General features: G+C 35.1%; 3 protein-coding genes across 3 annotated transcripts; all 3 read left to right on the forward strand.

The window, feature by feature from the left end:
- The first annotated feature begins 3,224 nt into the window (after positions 1-3,224).
- LOC131017496 (disease resistance protein RPP8-like) lies at positions 3,225-6,663 on the forward strand. The gene is made up of 2 exons (XM_057946251.1): positions 3,225-4,406; positions 4,813-6,663. The coding sequence occupies exons 1-2, from the start codon at positions 3,380-3,382 to the stop codon at positions 6,537-6,539; spliced, it is 2,754 nt and encodes a 917-aa protein (XP_057802234.1). The 5' UTR covers positions 3,225-3,379; the 3' UTR covers positions 6,540-6,663.
- Positions 6,664-9,945: 3,282 nt separating this feature from the next.
- On the forward strand, positions 9,946-14,360 carry LOC131017561 (putative disease resistance protein At1g50180). The gene is made up of 3 exons (XM_057946362.1): positions 9,946-10,045; positions 10,204-11,174; positions 12,445-14,360. Exons 2-3 carry the CDS (start codon positions 10,247-10,249, stop codon positions 12,786-12,788), a joined length of 1,272 nt encoding a protein of 423 aa, XP_057802345.1. The 5' UTR covers positions 9,946-10,045; positions 10,204-10,246; the 3' UTR covers positions 12,789-14,360.
- LOC131018295 (disease resistance protein RPH8A-like) lies at positions 12,972-14,159 on the forward strand. The gene has a single exon (XM_057947021.1). It carries the CDS (start codon positions 12,972-12,974, stop codon positions 14,157-14,159), a length of 1,188 nt encoding a protein of 395 aa, XP_057803004.1.
- Positions 14,361-15,433: the final 1,073 nt, after the last annotated feature.

A 15,433-nucleotide genomic window follows, 5' to 3' on the forward strand; every position in this document is an offset into this window, starting at 1 on the left:
AAATGTATAATGTTGATTTATGTTAAGATTTATTTTGAAGTGTTACGGAAGCATGTTGGGCCATTTAAACGAACTGCATATAAAATTTTGAATTTTATGATTATATGAGGGCTTTTCTGTCTTAATTAAAGTTTTGTTGGGGCTTATTGTAATATGAGATTGTTTGGGGATTGAATTGGAAATTATTTTAATTTTGACGTGGACCACCCTGCCAAGTGTCATGATCTAAGGATACATCCTTGGAGAGGATGTATGCAGGGTATCATCTACCCATTAGAAGTAATCAATCATGCACATCATGGTAATTAAAGTTATCATAAATAACTCAGGCTGGCAACTTTAACAATTATTTTGGATAGTAGCTGTAAGTGCTACTTGTACCGCAGGTCCCTCCAAAAAATATGGTTTCATTTTCAGACAATTTTCATTTTCTTTTAACATTTTCAAAGATTGGAGATATGTATGTATTGAAATGAATAAATCAAACATGTAAGTATATATATATATATAGGGAAGGGATCAATGAAGAATGCTAAATGTAGAAGGAAACAACGAAGGCTGAATAACTCAATACATTTATTGAATAAATCACGCGAGCGCATGAACGAAAAATGTACGTGTTTATTCAGTAAAATAACTATTCGTGCGGTCGCGTGATTTATTCAGTAAATTTATTGAATTATTCAGAACGAAATATAGTTACTTCTTCATAGATCTCAACCCTATATATATATATATATATAAAGTTGGTGTGATGCTTTCCCACCCTTTCTTGAGAAACCCTCATATGCGCTAAATTAATTTGATGGTTGTGGAAAAGACTCGGCTATAATCTATACTAATAGAAAAAGAGCCTAAGCATTCTGTGGGACAATTTGTGGATTGCCTATTTTACCCCTATTATATATTTATACAATAAATCTAATACTTTATAATAATCCAAACTAAAACATAGACATTTTAATAATTCAACCTTGATAAGAGTAGATTTCTTATCGCATTAGAATTCTATTTAATTTTACATCTATCAGATCTAATACTTTATAATAATCCAAACTAAAACATAGACATTTTAATAATTCAAACTAAAACTTATTTACATCAAATTATAAATATGATAAGAGTAGCCTTTTAATTGCATTAGAATTCTATTTAATTTTGAATTTATGAATTGAGGACCTATAAAAAGAGCCTTATGCACAACATGTGGATTGCCTATTTTACCCCTATTACATATTTTATTTTAAGGTATATTATATATTTATAAGAAGGGATATTTGCTATAAAATACACGAACTTTCAGCAAATTCTGGTTTTTTCCATAACCTTTAAAATTTGAAAAAAAAAATACATCACCTTTAGATTTTTTTCAGATTTTTCCCATGGGTATGAAATACCCCCAAATAAAAGTTGATTTTAGGACTTTTGACTTAGATTTTTTGATACCTAAGCATGACGGATAATAAATGTGGCCTAATAAAGTCGATGCACCGACTTAGGTATCAACAAATCTAAGCCAAAAGTTCTAAAATCAACTTCTATTTGAAGTTATTTCATACTGATGGGAAAAATCAGAAAAAATCGAAAGGTGATGTATTTTTTTTCAAATTTTAATGGTTATGGGAAAAACAAAAATTTGCTGAAAGTTCATGTATTTTACGGCAAATATCCCTTATAAGAATATATTATTCATTAGGTATTACACTAAATCTATATGTTATATATCTATAGCTATTGATAAGGCTTATAAATAAATATATTCATCATATCCAATAAACTATCTAACAAAAGTAATAAATTAATAGATTTTCTAAAATAATAAATTATCAAATAAAATAACATTAATTATGCGTACAACGTACGTTCTTTCTGTTAGTGTAAAACAAATGTTTGGTAATTCAAATAAACTGACAAAAAGTAAGTCTTTTTAGGGAATGGATCCTCTGCTGTGTACAGCATCATGCTTTGCACAAAAACAAGATAAATGGAGTGTATTTTGTATTTTTTTTAAGTTATGTATTTATTTTCTTCTTTTTTTTGTGAGGATCCATTCCCGTCTTTTTATCGACTCAACTATACGTGCAATCAGTTGATATTTGAAGGTTATCACCTTACCAGTGACTTTATTCAATTGGTGGGGCCGAATACTGCAGCCCCATGTGCATAAAGATGCGTTTATGCACCTTATCCCCGACATGTTCTATCAATACATTCATCACCAAAATAAATAAATAAATTATACACTATAGCAAAATTAGTAGCGACATAATTTTAGTGATTACCAAACGATGTGTCACAAAATTTGCTAATCTTTAACTATAATAAAGATTAGCTAGCTACACCTCGCATGTATCCAAGTACTTACTTACTCAAAAAAATGTAAGTAAATTTTATTACATTTAAAAATTTAATAAATTTTGTGACATCTAAAATTATCAAAAAAATATTTTGACTACATGCACACACACTCGCACAAATTCACACATACACACACAAATATTATTATATTACTTTAATTATTAATAAAAAATGATTTTTTTTTCAAAACACTACTTGTAAAATATAGAGTAAATATCATATTAAACCCCAAACTATACCCGCTTTATCAAAAATAGCCTGAACTATAAGAAATATTTTTAAAAATCCCAAATTACTAGGTTTGTATCAAATATGTTCTGCTTCCATTTTTCGGTCCCCGAAATCATGACGTGGTCCGCCGAATGCCACTGTGCTATCTATATTATATATTTGTAAAGTGGGTATAGTTTGAGGTTTAATATGATATTTATCCAAAAATATATTGTCATAAAAAATAGTCAAACTTTCACATGTCATAAGTTCAAATGTCACTAAATTTAATGACACGTTTTTATATTTGTGACACGCATAATAGCTACTCAATTACTCCCTCCGTCCTATTAAAGTTGGCCACATTTCTATTTTGGGTGTCCCACTAAAGTTGGCCACTTTCTAAAAATTGCAAAAGTTTACTTTAATTAAGTCAACAATCACTCACTAATTTGGTCAACAATTGTAGGCCACTTTCTAAAAATGCCAAAATAACTTTAATTAAGTCAACAATTACTCACTAATTTGGTCAACAATTGTAGGCCACACTCTATTAAAGCATATAACACTCAATTTCTTAATCTCCGTGCCGAAACGAATGTGGCCAACTTTAATGGGACGGAGGGAGTATAATTTTATTTAGTGATATTTATAAGTGTCACTATTTGTCAAAAGTCATATCAGTATTGAAACATTTTGTTGCAAGTGATTAGATTTCAAAATCTAATATTGTTTGTTGTGGTGGTAATGGTGGCACTTTTCTTCCCAACATTACTTTGAACAAAACTTGGCAATTTTGTGATCGATCGACATGGCAGCGGAGGCGGCAATCTCAGCTGCGGTTGAACTGCTGGGCGATCTGCTGATCCAGAAGGTGAAATTCCTGCGAGGCGTGGAGCGAAAGGTCGAGCTGCTCCAAGACGAGTTGAAGACGATGCAATCTTTTCTCATAGACGCAAACAAAAAGCAAGCTGAAGATGAGAGGGTGCGTGATTGGATATCAAAGATCAGAGAGGTGGCTCAAGACGCCCAAGATGCCATCGAAATATTCCATCTCAAGATTGAGAATCCGACAAGTATGGCGCTGCTGAAGAGATGTACAAGCTTCCCGAAGCGTATGTGCCACCTCCACGGAATCGGGGATGAGATTGAGTCGATCCGTGCTAGGCTTGACGCCATCTACAGAAGCCGCGAGATGTACGGGATTAAGGATCCCGGCGAGGCCACGGAGTCGGCGTGGAGATTGCAAGTTGAGTCGCAGCGGCGGCTGTCGCCTTGGAGAAAAGACGAACACCTGGTGGGCATGGAAGATGATGTGAAGAAGCTGCTGCGAGAAGCGGTTCTCGATGGGCATAAGGAAGGGCTTTCGATTGCGGTTATAGAGGGCATGGGTGGCATTGGAAAATCAACACTTGCCCGTGAAATACACAACCACCCCGACGTCGTTGCCGGTGGTCCATTCGACTACCGTGGTTGGGTTGTGGTGTCGAGTGAATTTACACCGCAAGAGACGATCAAGCAGCTAATTTTCCAGCTTCAAAAGTCTGAAAAAGAAAAACAAAATCTACTTTACGAAATGAAGAAATTGGAGGAAGCGATCAAGGATAAGCTAAAGCTCCAGGAGGTGCTTATACAAATGGTTCACGTAGAAGATGAATCGGATCCGGTTAAGGAAATCGAGGAATCTGAGTGGATTGAAGATAAGCTATTTCATCAAGATTTGGTTAAAGAAATGCTTCATGAAATGCTCAAGGGCAAATCATATTTCATAGTTCTGGATGATGTGTGGGAGAAGGAACATCTGGAATCTCTCTTGAGTGCTTTCCCAAATGAAAAAGGTAATCAAACAAAAATTTCTATTCTAATTTGTGTTTGATCTCATGTTATCCAAGTCCATGTGACGTAATTAGGTTCGTTCAATTGAACTGACTGTATCTCAACCATGCACTTTATTCATGAAATCCCATCTCTGTAACTTATTTTTATTTGAAAACGAAGTGTAGCTCAATTGATGGAGGTTTTAGACTCGGAGGAGAGTTGGGAATTGCTCTTAGTTCAGTTGATTCCATTTTGGTGACTTATATTGTTTATTTATACTCAATTTAGGTGTAAATGAAATGTAAAATTTACTTGATATAGAGTTTATTCGTAAAAATTGTTCCATTACGAAGGTATTTATCCTGTTTGTAAGGATAAGAGATAAAAGTACGAATCTTAATCTTACTTATTTCTTATTCTTAACAGATAAAACAAGTAGATTATTGGTTACTACTCGCAACAAAATTATTGGAAAGTATACTCAATATGTGCACAAGATGGAGATTTTAGACTTGGAGGAGAGCTGGGAATTGCTTTTGAAGAAGGCAAATTTTGGTAGGACTAATGGGAAATGTCCAGAAGAATTGGAGAGTATAGGGAGACAAATCATGAAAAAATGCCATGGTCTACCATTAGCAATCAGCGTTGTAGGAGGCTTACTCATGGAAACACAAACCAAGAGTGGCTGGGAACAAGTTCTTAACCAAATAAACTCTTATCTTGGAAGAGCTGAAAGCAGAGTATCTGCGATTTTGGAGTTGAGTTATCAGAATTTGTCTCCGCGGTTGAAGTCATGCTTCTTGTGCCTAGCCTTTTTCAGGAAAGACTCTACCATCTCAGCAAGAAGTTTAGTAAACATATGGGCTTCACAAGGATTGATCGAACGCGATGGAAGTAGAACAATTGATGAGATAGCAAGAGGTTATTTAAACGAGCTGATAGATCGAAGCATGGTTCAAATTCAGGATCTAACCATCGACGATCGAGTTAAAAATTGTAGCCTCCATGATCTGGTTCGCGACTTATGCTTAAGGAAAGCAAAGGAGGAAATAGGGTTTGAGATTGTAACTGGGGAGGAGGTTTCTACATCTGGATCATCACCATCATCATCATCATATAAACCTCGACATCGTGCTTTCTATGGCGAAAATATCGAGACTCGCTCGTCGAAACAGGATAAGCATCTGCGCTCTCTTTTCCTACTTAATGTCAATGTTAATGTTAATGACAGTGTTTATATGACTACTCCATCTTGTTACTGGAAGAGCTTCTCACTCCTTAAAACGCTCTACCTCGACCACTTCGTGTTCCGCAGATTGCCTCGTTCTCTTCGGTTAATGATTGGATTGAAGTACTTGGGAGTGCACAAGTCTTACACCGGTGACAGAGTGGAGCTCCCAAGCTGGTTGAATCGCCTCAAGAACCTCGAGGTTCTAGACGTGAAGAACGAGTTCGTAGTGTTTCCAGACGTTGCGCTGGAAATGGAAAGACTGCGTCACTTCCACGTACGTCATGTCGACGGAAGGCCCATGAAGATAAAGAACTGGAGAAGCATTGAGACTTTGCGACTTATCAGGGTAGAGGATTGGATGAAATGCAGCTCAAGACTAACGGCTGGTTGTCATCTTCGCGAACTAGGAATATTCATTAGAGAAATCTGTGAAGGAGATGATGAGTTTAGGAGGTCTTTGGTAAAGATGAAGAATCTTGTGAAACTACACTTGAAATTCAATCGGTCGTTGTCTGTGAACTCAATAGTTATTCCCCAACTCGACAGTCTAGCTAACCTTAAACTGGATGGTAAGATCCTCAACTATCCTGCTGCGACTGAGTTCCCTCCGAATCTTTCGCACCTAACGCTCAAGTTTGCTGAGCCGATTGAGGATCCGATGCCGGAGTTGGGCAAACTGCCAAAGCTGCAGTATCTCAAGCTGTCTCTATGGCTTAGTTCTCGGAGGATGCAAGTGTTGAAAGGCGGTTTCCCCTGTCTCGAAGCGCTTGCCCTCAAAAGAATGGATGAACTGAGAGGTATCGATGTGGAAGAAGGTGGAATGCCGCGCCTCAAACAACTCAGAATCCGTGATTGCCCCAATCTGGATGCTGACAATCTGTTGGAACACATCAAATCGGCAGCATGGCCTCAACGTATATAATTAGTTTGCCTTTGTATTATAGTAATAAATGTTGTGTATTTTTTTCAATTATTTGGGAAGGGGGAGCGGTGGAGTTTGAACGTTAAACCTACTCATTATTTACAGACATGAGTTCGCATTGTTTGCATGTCCCCTTGAGGGCTGTAAACAAACCAAGCCGCTTGCGAACTATTCGAAGCTCGGCTCGAAAAAAGCTCGTTCAAGTTCTTTTAGAGAAGCTCGATAAATAAACAAACCAAACTTGAGCTTAGTAGTATTCGGCTCGTTAGCTCGTAAACATGTTCGTCAAGTGATTCAGATTGAAAAATATAAATTATTAGTAGATACAACTTATATCTATCCACTAAAATTTATAATAATTGTATTAAATATCTAATTAATTTGTTTGTTCTAAGAAAATAATTAATATATTTATTATTTTGAATATAATAATTTATTTTTAAAATAAAATAATCAATATTGTGAATATAAATATAAATTTAGAAACTTAGTATAGGCCCGATTAGGCTCGTGAGCCGCAAAGTATTCGGTACGTAAAGTTCGGGATTCGATTCGATACTAAACAAACCAAACTTGAGCACCACACTATTCGGTTCGGCTCGATTCGATTACACCCCTAGCCGTTTGTACAAAATATGCCTTTTTTTTCTTGTAAAATTAGGTCAGTTATTTTAAATTTCGGTGTTTTTGGGCTATATTTGGGCCCAATTTGGCGTTTATAAGTCACATTTGGGTCGAAATTTAAAATAATTGGTAAATCTCAGCAAGTTAAAAAAAAATTGACCTATTTTTGTAAACTAGCCTAAGATAAGTGTATTCATATTATTGGTTATGCATAAAATTCTCATTTCATGTTTTGCCTTTCAATTAGGTTTGGCAAATTGTTCATCATATTGTGCAACACAATATCCAAATATGAATAATACAACAATTTATCATCGGAATGTTGTTTTCAATATTCTAATAATGAATATTTAACATATAAAAAAATAGCACAATGAGGCAAATTAAGGTGAATTATTTACATTCTTTTCTTATTGTTCCTAAACAAATTAGTAGTAAATAATACGGAGTATATAATATACTATAAGGCAAATTATGATTAATTTTTTGTTTTTAAGCTATATCTTTAATAGTAATATATAACTTTAGCATAATGTTAATAACAACAAACAACTCATAATCTTAACATCTTCTGTGTGAGTGTTCTCATATTCAAAGGACTATTTTTTGTGGACGGATGAAGTATTAATATAAATTATTTTAAAAGGTATAAAATTATTTTTTATACTCCCTCCGTCCATGAAAGAACTTTCTAGGAGGGATTGACACGAGTTTTAAGAAAAAAGTTATTGAGTGTATTGAAAGTAAAGAAAAAGTTGTTGAGTGTATTGTGAGTGGTGAAAATGTGTTATAATTAATATTGAGAGTTGTGAAAAAGTGAAAAGTAAGTAATTATAAGTGGTGAGGTATTGTCCAAAAATAGGTAGGAAGTTCTTTCGTGGACGGAAGAGTATAGTTTTTTTTTTTTTTTTGAGTTTACATTATAGACAAATTACTTCAAATTATCTTTTCTATCATATTTATATAAAATAGTACAAAATATATTTAAGGGAAATAAAAAACTTTAAAACACGAACATACATTGAGCAAGAAAATAAAATATGATGAATTAAATTTTAATTGAGCCTAAAGTTTTTTTAGGACCGTAACTTCGACCGTGTTGCAAATGTAGGACAATTTTTTTTGAGCTTACAGTTGCAGGACAAAATTTCAAAAATTCGGCGATCGGACTTAATTTGTCCTACTTATGTCTAATTTTTGAAAATTTGTCCAAGTCCAAAAAAAATTGTCATAAATTTAAAAAACGGTCAAAGTTATTGTCCTAAAGAACTTGTGGAGTCCTAGTATTTCTAAGCACTACTGATATCTGATGTAAGTGTTTATATCTGATGTAAGTGTTTATGTATATGGATAGATGGAAATTTAAAAAATGATTCTACTTTATCTTTGTGGACCACTGACCTCAATAATTAAGCTCAGGTCCCTCTCCAAAAAATGGTGACTTTTTTGGCATATTACTTACTTTACACCCTGTATGATTTTCATTTTGTTTCGACGTTTCCAAAATTCAAGATATGTATCTCTTGAAATTAATGAATAAATAAAACATTAAATAATTCCATTTTCATCATTCCGTGATTGAAACTGAGCTGTCTTTATTCGCAGAGCCCATACTCTAGCCCCATGCGCAGTATGCACAAAGATTCTCCTTATCCACATGTTGTATCAACTCATATCCATCACCAAAACAAACCATTTTTATTAATTTTCAAAAATCTACTAGTCTCCTCACTCCACCGCTCAATCATTTTTAATCATTATCCCCAACATGTTGTATAAAAAAAAAAAAAAAACAATAAATATTACTCCCTCCGTCCCAGGCCAATAGGCTTATTTGTTTTCGACACGGAGATTAAGAAATTCACTTTTTGATAGTTAAATGTGGTGTGGTCCACCAAAAAGTAACATTTTAAGAGTACTCCATTATTGTTACTTAATAAAGCCCTAAACATTTCTATATTAAGACTGGGATTAGCCTATTGGAGTGGAACGGAGGGAGTAGTTGGGTAATGATAGAGTGGTAATTAGGATTGAGTATTCGGTTATCGGTTTGATTTTGGCTTGATAACCGAAATTACGAGAAAATAATTGAAGCAAATTGAAAATTTTCAGTAACCAAACCAGTATAATTATTTAAAAATTTCCGAATTTTTTATTTTTTTATGCAAAAAAAAAAATTGATTTTAATTATTTTCAAAATCTACTAGTCTAACAAAATAGGTGATCTTCAAAAAGCCCAAGATCTATAATAATAATAATAAAACATAATACAAAAAAATAATAGGACTTGTCTATTATCATTTGAAATAAATACTCCCTCCGTCTTATTTATGCATAACTTTCATTTTTGGTACGCCTTTCAAATTTATGCATACTATTATTGGATACTATCCCACACATAATTTTTTACAATTGTACCTTTCTAACTTACATTATTTACCCACACAATCAATTTAACAATACCCTCAATGTGAGACAATTTCTCCACTATCAATACTTCAACAAACTTTTTATTAAAACTCATGCCGTGGTCAACTATGCATATTTACAAGGGACGGAGGGAGTATTATTTGAAAAATAAAATGTGCTAATTCAGTTATTTCGATTTGATTCAGTCAGAGAAATACCCAATAGACCGAAATACGACAAAATAGATTTTTTTTTTTTAAATCGATAATCAAATCATTTTTTTTTTTGTGAGGGGTAAGGGGGTTCGGTTCGATTTTCGATTTTTCATAAATATTTGCTCAATGTCAGTGGCGAGAGAATGCTATATAGAATAGAGAAGTCAATAATTTTTCCGAATAAATCAACATTCCATATGAACAGGCATTTTCTTGTGCCATCCTCCGGGCGAGATTTTCACAATATTAAATAGATACGTAAGTTTGTTCATCAATTATATTGGTTTATTCATTTAATTTATTGATTTATTTGTTTTTTTTCCGTTCTCTCAATATATAGCATTCTATGGAACCTGGCCCTGCTAGTGGCACTATCACATATATCCAATCTGACTTATATGTTTCACTTAAACCAGTAAAGAGCAATTTTCTGAAATCAAGAGATCGAACGACAACAACATGGCAGAAGCGGCGATCTCATCTCTGGTGGAACTGCTGGGCGATCAGCTCATTCAGAAGGTGAAATTCCTACGAGGCGTCGAGGGAAAGGTGGAGTCACTGAAATCCGAGCTCAAGAGGATGCAATCCTTTCTGGAAGACGCCAACAAAAAGCAATTTGAAGACAAGAGGGTGTATAATTGGATATCGGAGATCAGAGAGGTTGCTCAGGATGCCGAAGATACCATCGAGATGTTCCTCATCAATGTTGAGAACTCGAAGAGCAAGGGGCTTCTCAAGCGATGCACTAGCTTCGCGAAGCGTATGTACCAGCTCGACGGAATTGGGGATGAGATTGAATCAATCCGTGGTAGGCTCGACGCCATTGACAAGAGCCGCGAGAGGTATGGCATTAAAGATTTTGGCCAGGAGGCGACGGCGGACTCGGGGTGGAGATTGCAAGTTGAATCGCGGCGGCGGTTGTCTCCTTTGAAAAATGACGAACACCTGGTGGGCGTGGAAGATGACGTAAAAACACTGCTGGAAGAATCAATTCTTAATGAGGAGAGGAAGGGGCTTTCGATTGCGGTGTTAGAGGGCATGGGTGGGATAGGGAAATCTACACTTGCCCGGGCAATATACAACCACCGCGACGTCGCGGGTAGATTCGACAGCCGTGGCTGGGTTGCGGTGTCGAGTGAATTTACGCCACAAGAGACGATCAAACAGCTCATCTTCCGGCTGCAAAGATATGATCAAGACAAACAGAAGCTGCTTAAGAAAATGAAGAATTTGGAGGAGTTGATGAAGGATAAACCATTTGTCCAAGAGGAGCTTAAGCAAATGCTTCATAAGCAATTGGATGGCATGTCATATTTCATTGTTCTGGATGATGTTTGGGAGAAGGAACATTTAGAATCTCTCATGAGTGCTTTCCCAAATCAACAAGGTGACCACTCTATTTTTTCCTTTCCTAATTTGTGCTTGTTGGTGGATTGATTTTATGAAATGTTAGAAAGAGACCTATTTTTATGGTAGAATTATGGTGAGTTTTAATTTTTTTTAGGTACTTATTTTAGGGGCAGCCAATTTTTTTGGACTTGTAAAAATAATCAATTGTTTTAAATAGACTCACATTTGGGTCCAATAGAGCTATTAAAAGATATACTTTAGTCCAGATATAGCTCTAAATGTAGCCTGTAGACGTGGAATTGGGCCTAAATGTGGCCCAAAAATATTGAAATTCAAAATAATTAGCCTAATTCGGTACCACCTTTATCCAATTTACACATTTTACTTAATCTTTGTATAAAAAAGAAACGAGTTATTTTTAGCGGGGTAAAGAGAGTATCATGTTTGCTTCAAAACATGAGGCATTTATAAAGCTAGGGCCTTATATGTATTGTATAGATTCTTGAGATTCCGTGAACCATCTTCTAGGTGGGATATGTAATATAAATCCTAAAAATATTATTTAATAGTTTAAACTACCATAATTTCATTATCCTACTATAAATTAATATTAAATTATCAAAATTTCACTCTCCTGCTATAATTAATTTATAAAACAAATAATTTAATACATCTAAACCAAACATAATATTAATACCTTATACAATATATAAGAAATTTTAACTAAACATATCAAGCTTATATCTCAAACTGGCAAACAAGTAAGCTCTAATATATTGGTTGTTCTTTAATTTTAGTGTATGATCATATATTTTTTTTTAAAATGACCAAATACTTTATTAAAAAAACTTGAAAATGATAAATAATTTTTGCATTAACAACATGAGATGTAAAATATACTTAACCCATGTTTGGTTGGGTGTTTTTGGAAGTTGAAAATTGAATCCATTGTTTGGTTTGGGTAATGAGTTAACTATTACCAATACTTCAGGGTAATCCAGTCATACAATTTGTTACCCCTCAAGATATAGGGGAAACAAAAGAAAGAGAATCCTCTTATTAGTGATTCATTTTCATTGTTAAACCAAACACTCAATAAAAATAATAGTTATTGTTATCATTCTCTCCCTGTATTTGTAACTATTCCCTTTCCATTCATCTACTTGAACCAAACAAGCACTTATTAGAATTTATATATATATATATATATATATATATATATAGGATTGATTCTTCAAGCGACATTCATGTTGAATCACTCATCTCTCAACTCATGTTCTTATACTTAATTACCTCTTCTCTCACAGAAAAAAGGAGTAGATTATTGGTTACGACTCGCAACAAGATAATTATTACAAAGTATGATCAATATGTGCACACGATGAAGCTTCTAGATCGCGAGAAGAGCTGGGAATTGCTCTTGAAGAATGCATTCATTAGAAATGCTAATGGAAAATATCCAGAAGAGTTTGAGACCATAGGCAGACAAATCGTGGAAAAATGTCGTGGTCTACCATTAGCTATTAGTGTGGTAAGAGGCCTACTTGTGGAAACACAAAGCAAGAGTGGGTGGGAACAAGTTCTTAACCAAATTAACTCTTATTTAGGAAGGACTGAAAGCAGCGTACCAACAATTTTGGAGTTGAGTTAGCACAATTTGTCTCCGCAACTAAAATCATGCTTCTTGTGTCTAGCTTTTTTCAAGGAAGACTTTACTATCCCGGCAAAAAGGCTGATAAATATATGGGTTGGACTAGGCTTGATCCAACAGGAAGGAACCAGAACAACAGACGAGATAGCAAGAGGTTATTTAAATGAGTTGATCAATCGAAGCATGCTTCAAGTTGAGGATCTAACCATTGATAATCGGGTAGGGACTTGTCGCCTCCATGATCTTCTTCGCGAGGTATGTTTAAGAAAAGCAAAGGAGGAAATAGGCTTGGAGATTGTAAAGGGGGAGGAGGGTTTTTCATCACAATCCTCGTATAAACCTCGTCATCGTGTTGTTTATGGCAAAAATATTGAGAATCGCTCGACAAATCAGAATAAGCATCTTCGCTCTCTTTTCCTACTTAATCTCAATGGTGATGGAAATGTTTATATGACTACTCCATCCGATTACTGGAAGAGCTTTCAACTCCTTAAGATGCTCGACCTTGACGGATTTGCATTTCAGAGATTGCCAGACTCTTTTCGGCTATTGATTGGATTGAAGTACTTGAGAATACATAGACAACGGTATTTCTTGCGTTACGTATTGAAGCTCCCAAGCTGGTTGAAGGACTTGAAAAACCTCGAGGTGCTTGACGTAGAGAATGAGGTGATAGTGTTCCCAAATGTTGCACTTGAAATGGAAAAACTACGTCACTTCCACATATACAGCGTCTTGGGCAAACCAATGAGCATCGAGAATTGGAAAAATATTGAGAGTGTGAAAGGCATGAGGCTAAAGGATTGGCTAGAGTGCAGCTCAAAACTAATGGCAAGTTGCCGTGTTCGCGAATTGGGCATACATATGAATGGAATGGAAGGAAATAAGGATTTGAGCATGGCGAGTGCATCGTTGGAGAAGATGACGAATCTTGTGGAACTACACCTAAAATGCAACTCATTGTTGTTCAACTCAAACATCATTCCCCAGCTCGGCAGCATCACAAAACTCAAACTACACGGTAAGATGCATGGATGTCCGGATGCGAGTAAATTCCCTCCAAATCTTACTCACCTTACGTTGGAGTATGCAAAGCTAATTAAGGATCCGATGCCGGAATTGGGTAAGCTGCCGAAGCTGCAGTATCTCAAGTTATCTGAATATGCTTACGAGCATCGGAGCATGAAAGTGTTGCGTGACGGGTTCCCCCGCCTCAAGGGCCTCTCCCTCCGGAACATGTTTGAGTTGAGAAGTATCGATATAGAAGAAGGTGGAATGCCGCACCTCAAACATCTCCAGATCCATAAATGCGAGAATCTGGATGCGAAGAATCTGTGGGGGCACATCAAGGCCATAACGATGTATAATTAGTTATAATTCGTTATACTCTCTCCGTCCACAAAAAATAATCCATTTTTGCCATTTTGGGACTTCCACAAAAATTAGTCTCTTTTCACTTTTGACAACTTTCTATCACATGATGGGCCTTTATCCCCACTTACAATACATTTAATTATCATTATCAATACTATTTTTTTAGTGGGACTCTTTCTCCGATCCACTCACAATAAACTCAAACCATCTTCATTAAAACTCGTGTTGTCCTTTTCTAGGACTATTTTTTGTGGACGGAGTATGATATTTTGCATTTATTCATGGTATTAGAGCCACAAATTAATTAGTTGTTAATAGTGAATGTCTCCTTGTTGAAAGAGAAGAGTGGACCAAACCATGTAGCTTATTGCTTACAAAGAGTATGGTTTAAGCTTCACATCGATATGGCCTACTATTTAATGTCCTTGGTTATGAATCTTTTCTTTGTGCTTCTACAGCTATACTGTATATAAATTCTCCAAGTAACATTTCTTAGCAATATACTAATGAATATAGAAATACTATTAGCACGAACTTCATTTTGGCTTTTAAAATATACTACTCCCTCAATTCTCATTGATAATGGCTCACTTTCCTTTTTCGTCTGTCTCATTGATAATGGTTTGTTCCAAAAAAAAAAATCATCTTCTCTCACAAAAAACATTGTTTTTATGTTAAAATAGCATTATCTAGATATTTATATATGAAAAATAGTACTCCCTACTTCCCCAAGCCCAAATAACTTCCTTGGTGGTGAAAATGTGAAAAATAAGGATAAGTGTAGTATTATTAGTGGTGGGTTATAGTCCAAAAATATAAAGGAAATATTTTTAGGAGAGCAACCAAAAAAAAAATGAGGAAGTTATTTGGGGCGGAAGGAGTAGCATTTTTTATGTACTGTAGTTCAAAGTACCAAATTAGGCTATTGATGCCGATGTTGAAGCACTAGCTTTCTTGAATAGCTATGATCGAGTCTTCAAGCCCAATCCTACACTTTAGTGCTTTTTATTTGTATTGGAGCAATTTTATACTCCCTCCGTCCACGAAATGAATACTCATATATCCTTTTTAGTCCGTCCACCAAATGAGTACCCATTTTCTTTTTGGTAAGTGTACCCACTACTACAAAAGTTTACATACATAACAGTGAATAGATAACGGTTTTTTTCAAAAACCGTTATGTATGAGCGCACTTTTAGGAATAGATAACGGTTTTGCAAAAATCCGTTATCTATGTACTGTTGTCTAAATGCATAGATAACGGTTTGAAC

The sequence above is a fragment of the Salvia miltiorrhiza genome, chromosome 3 (assembly GCF_028751815.1).
Source record: "Salvia miltiorrhiza cultivar Shanhuang (shh) chromosome 3, IMPLAD_Smil_shh, whole genome shotgun sequence".
Lineage (NCBI taxonomy): Eukaryota > Viridiplantae > Streptophyta > Magnoliopsida > Lamiales > Lamiaceae > Salvia > Salvia miltiorrhiza.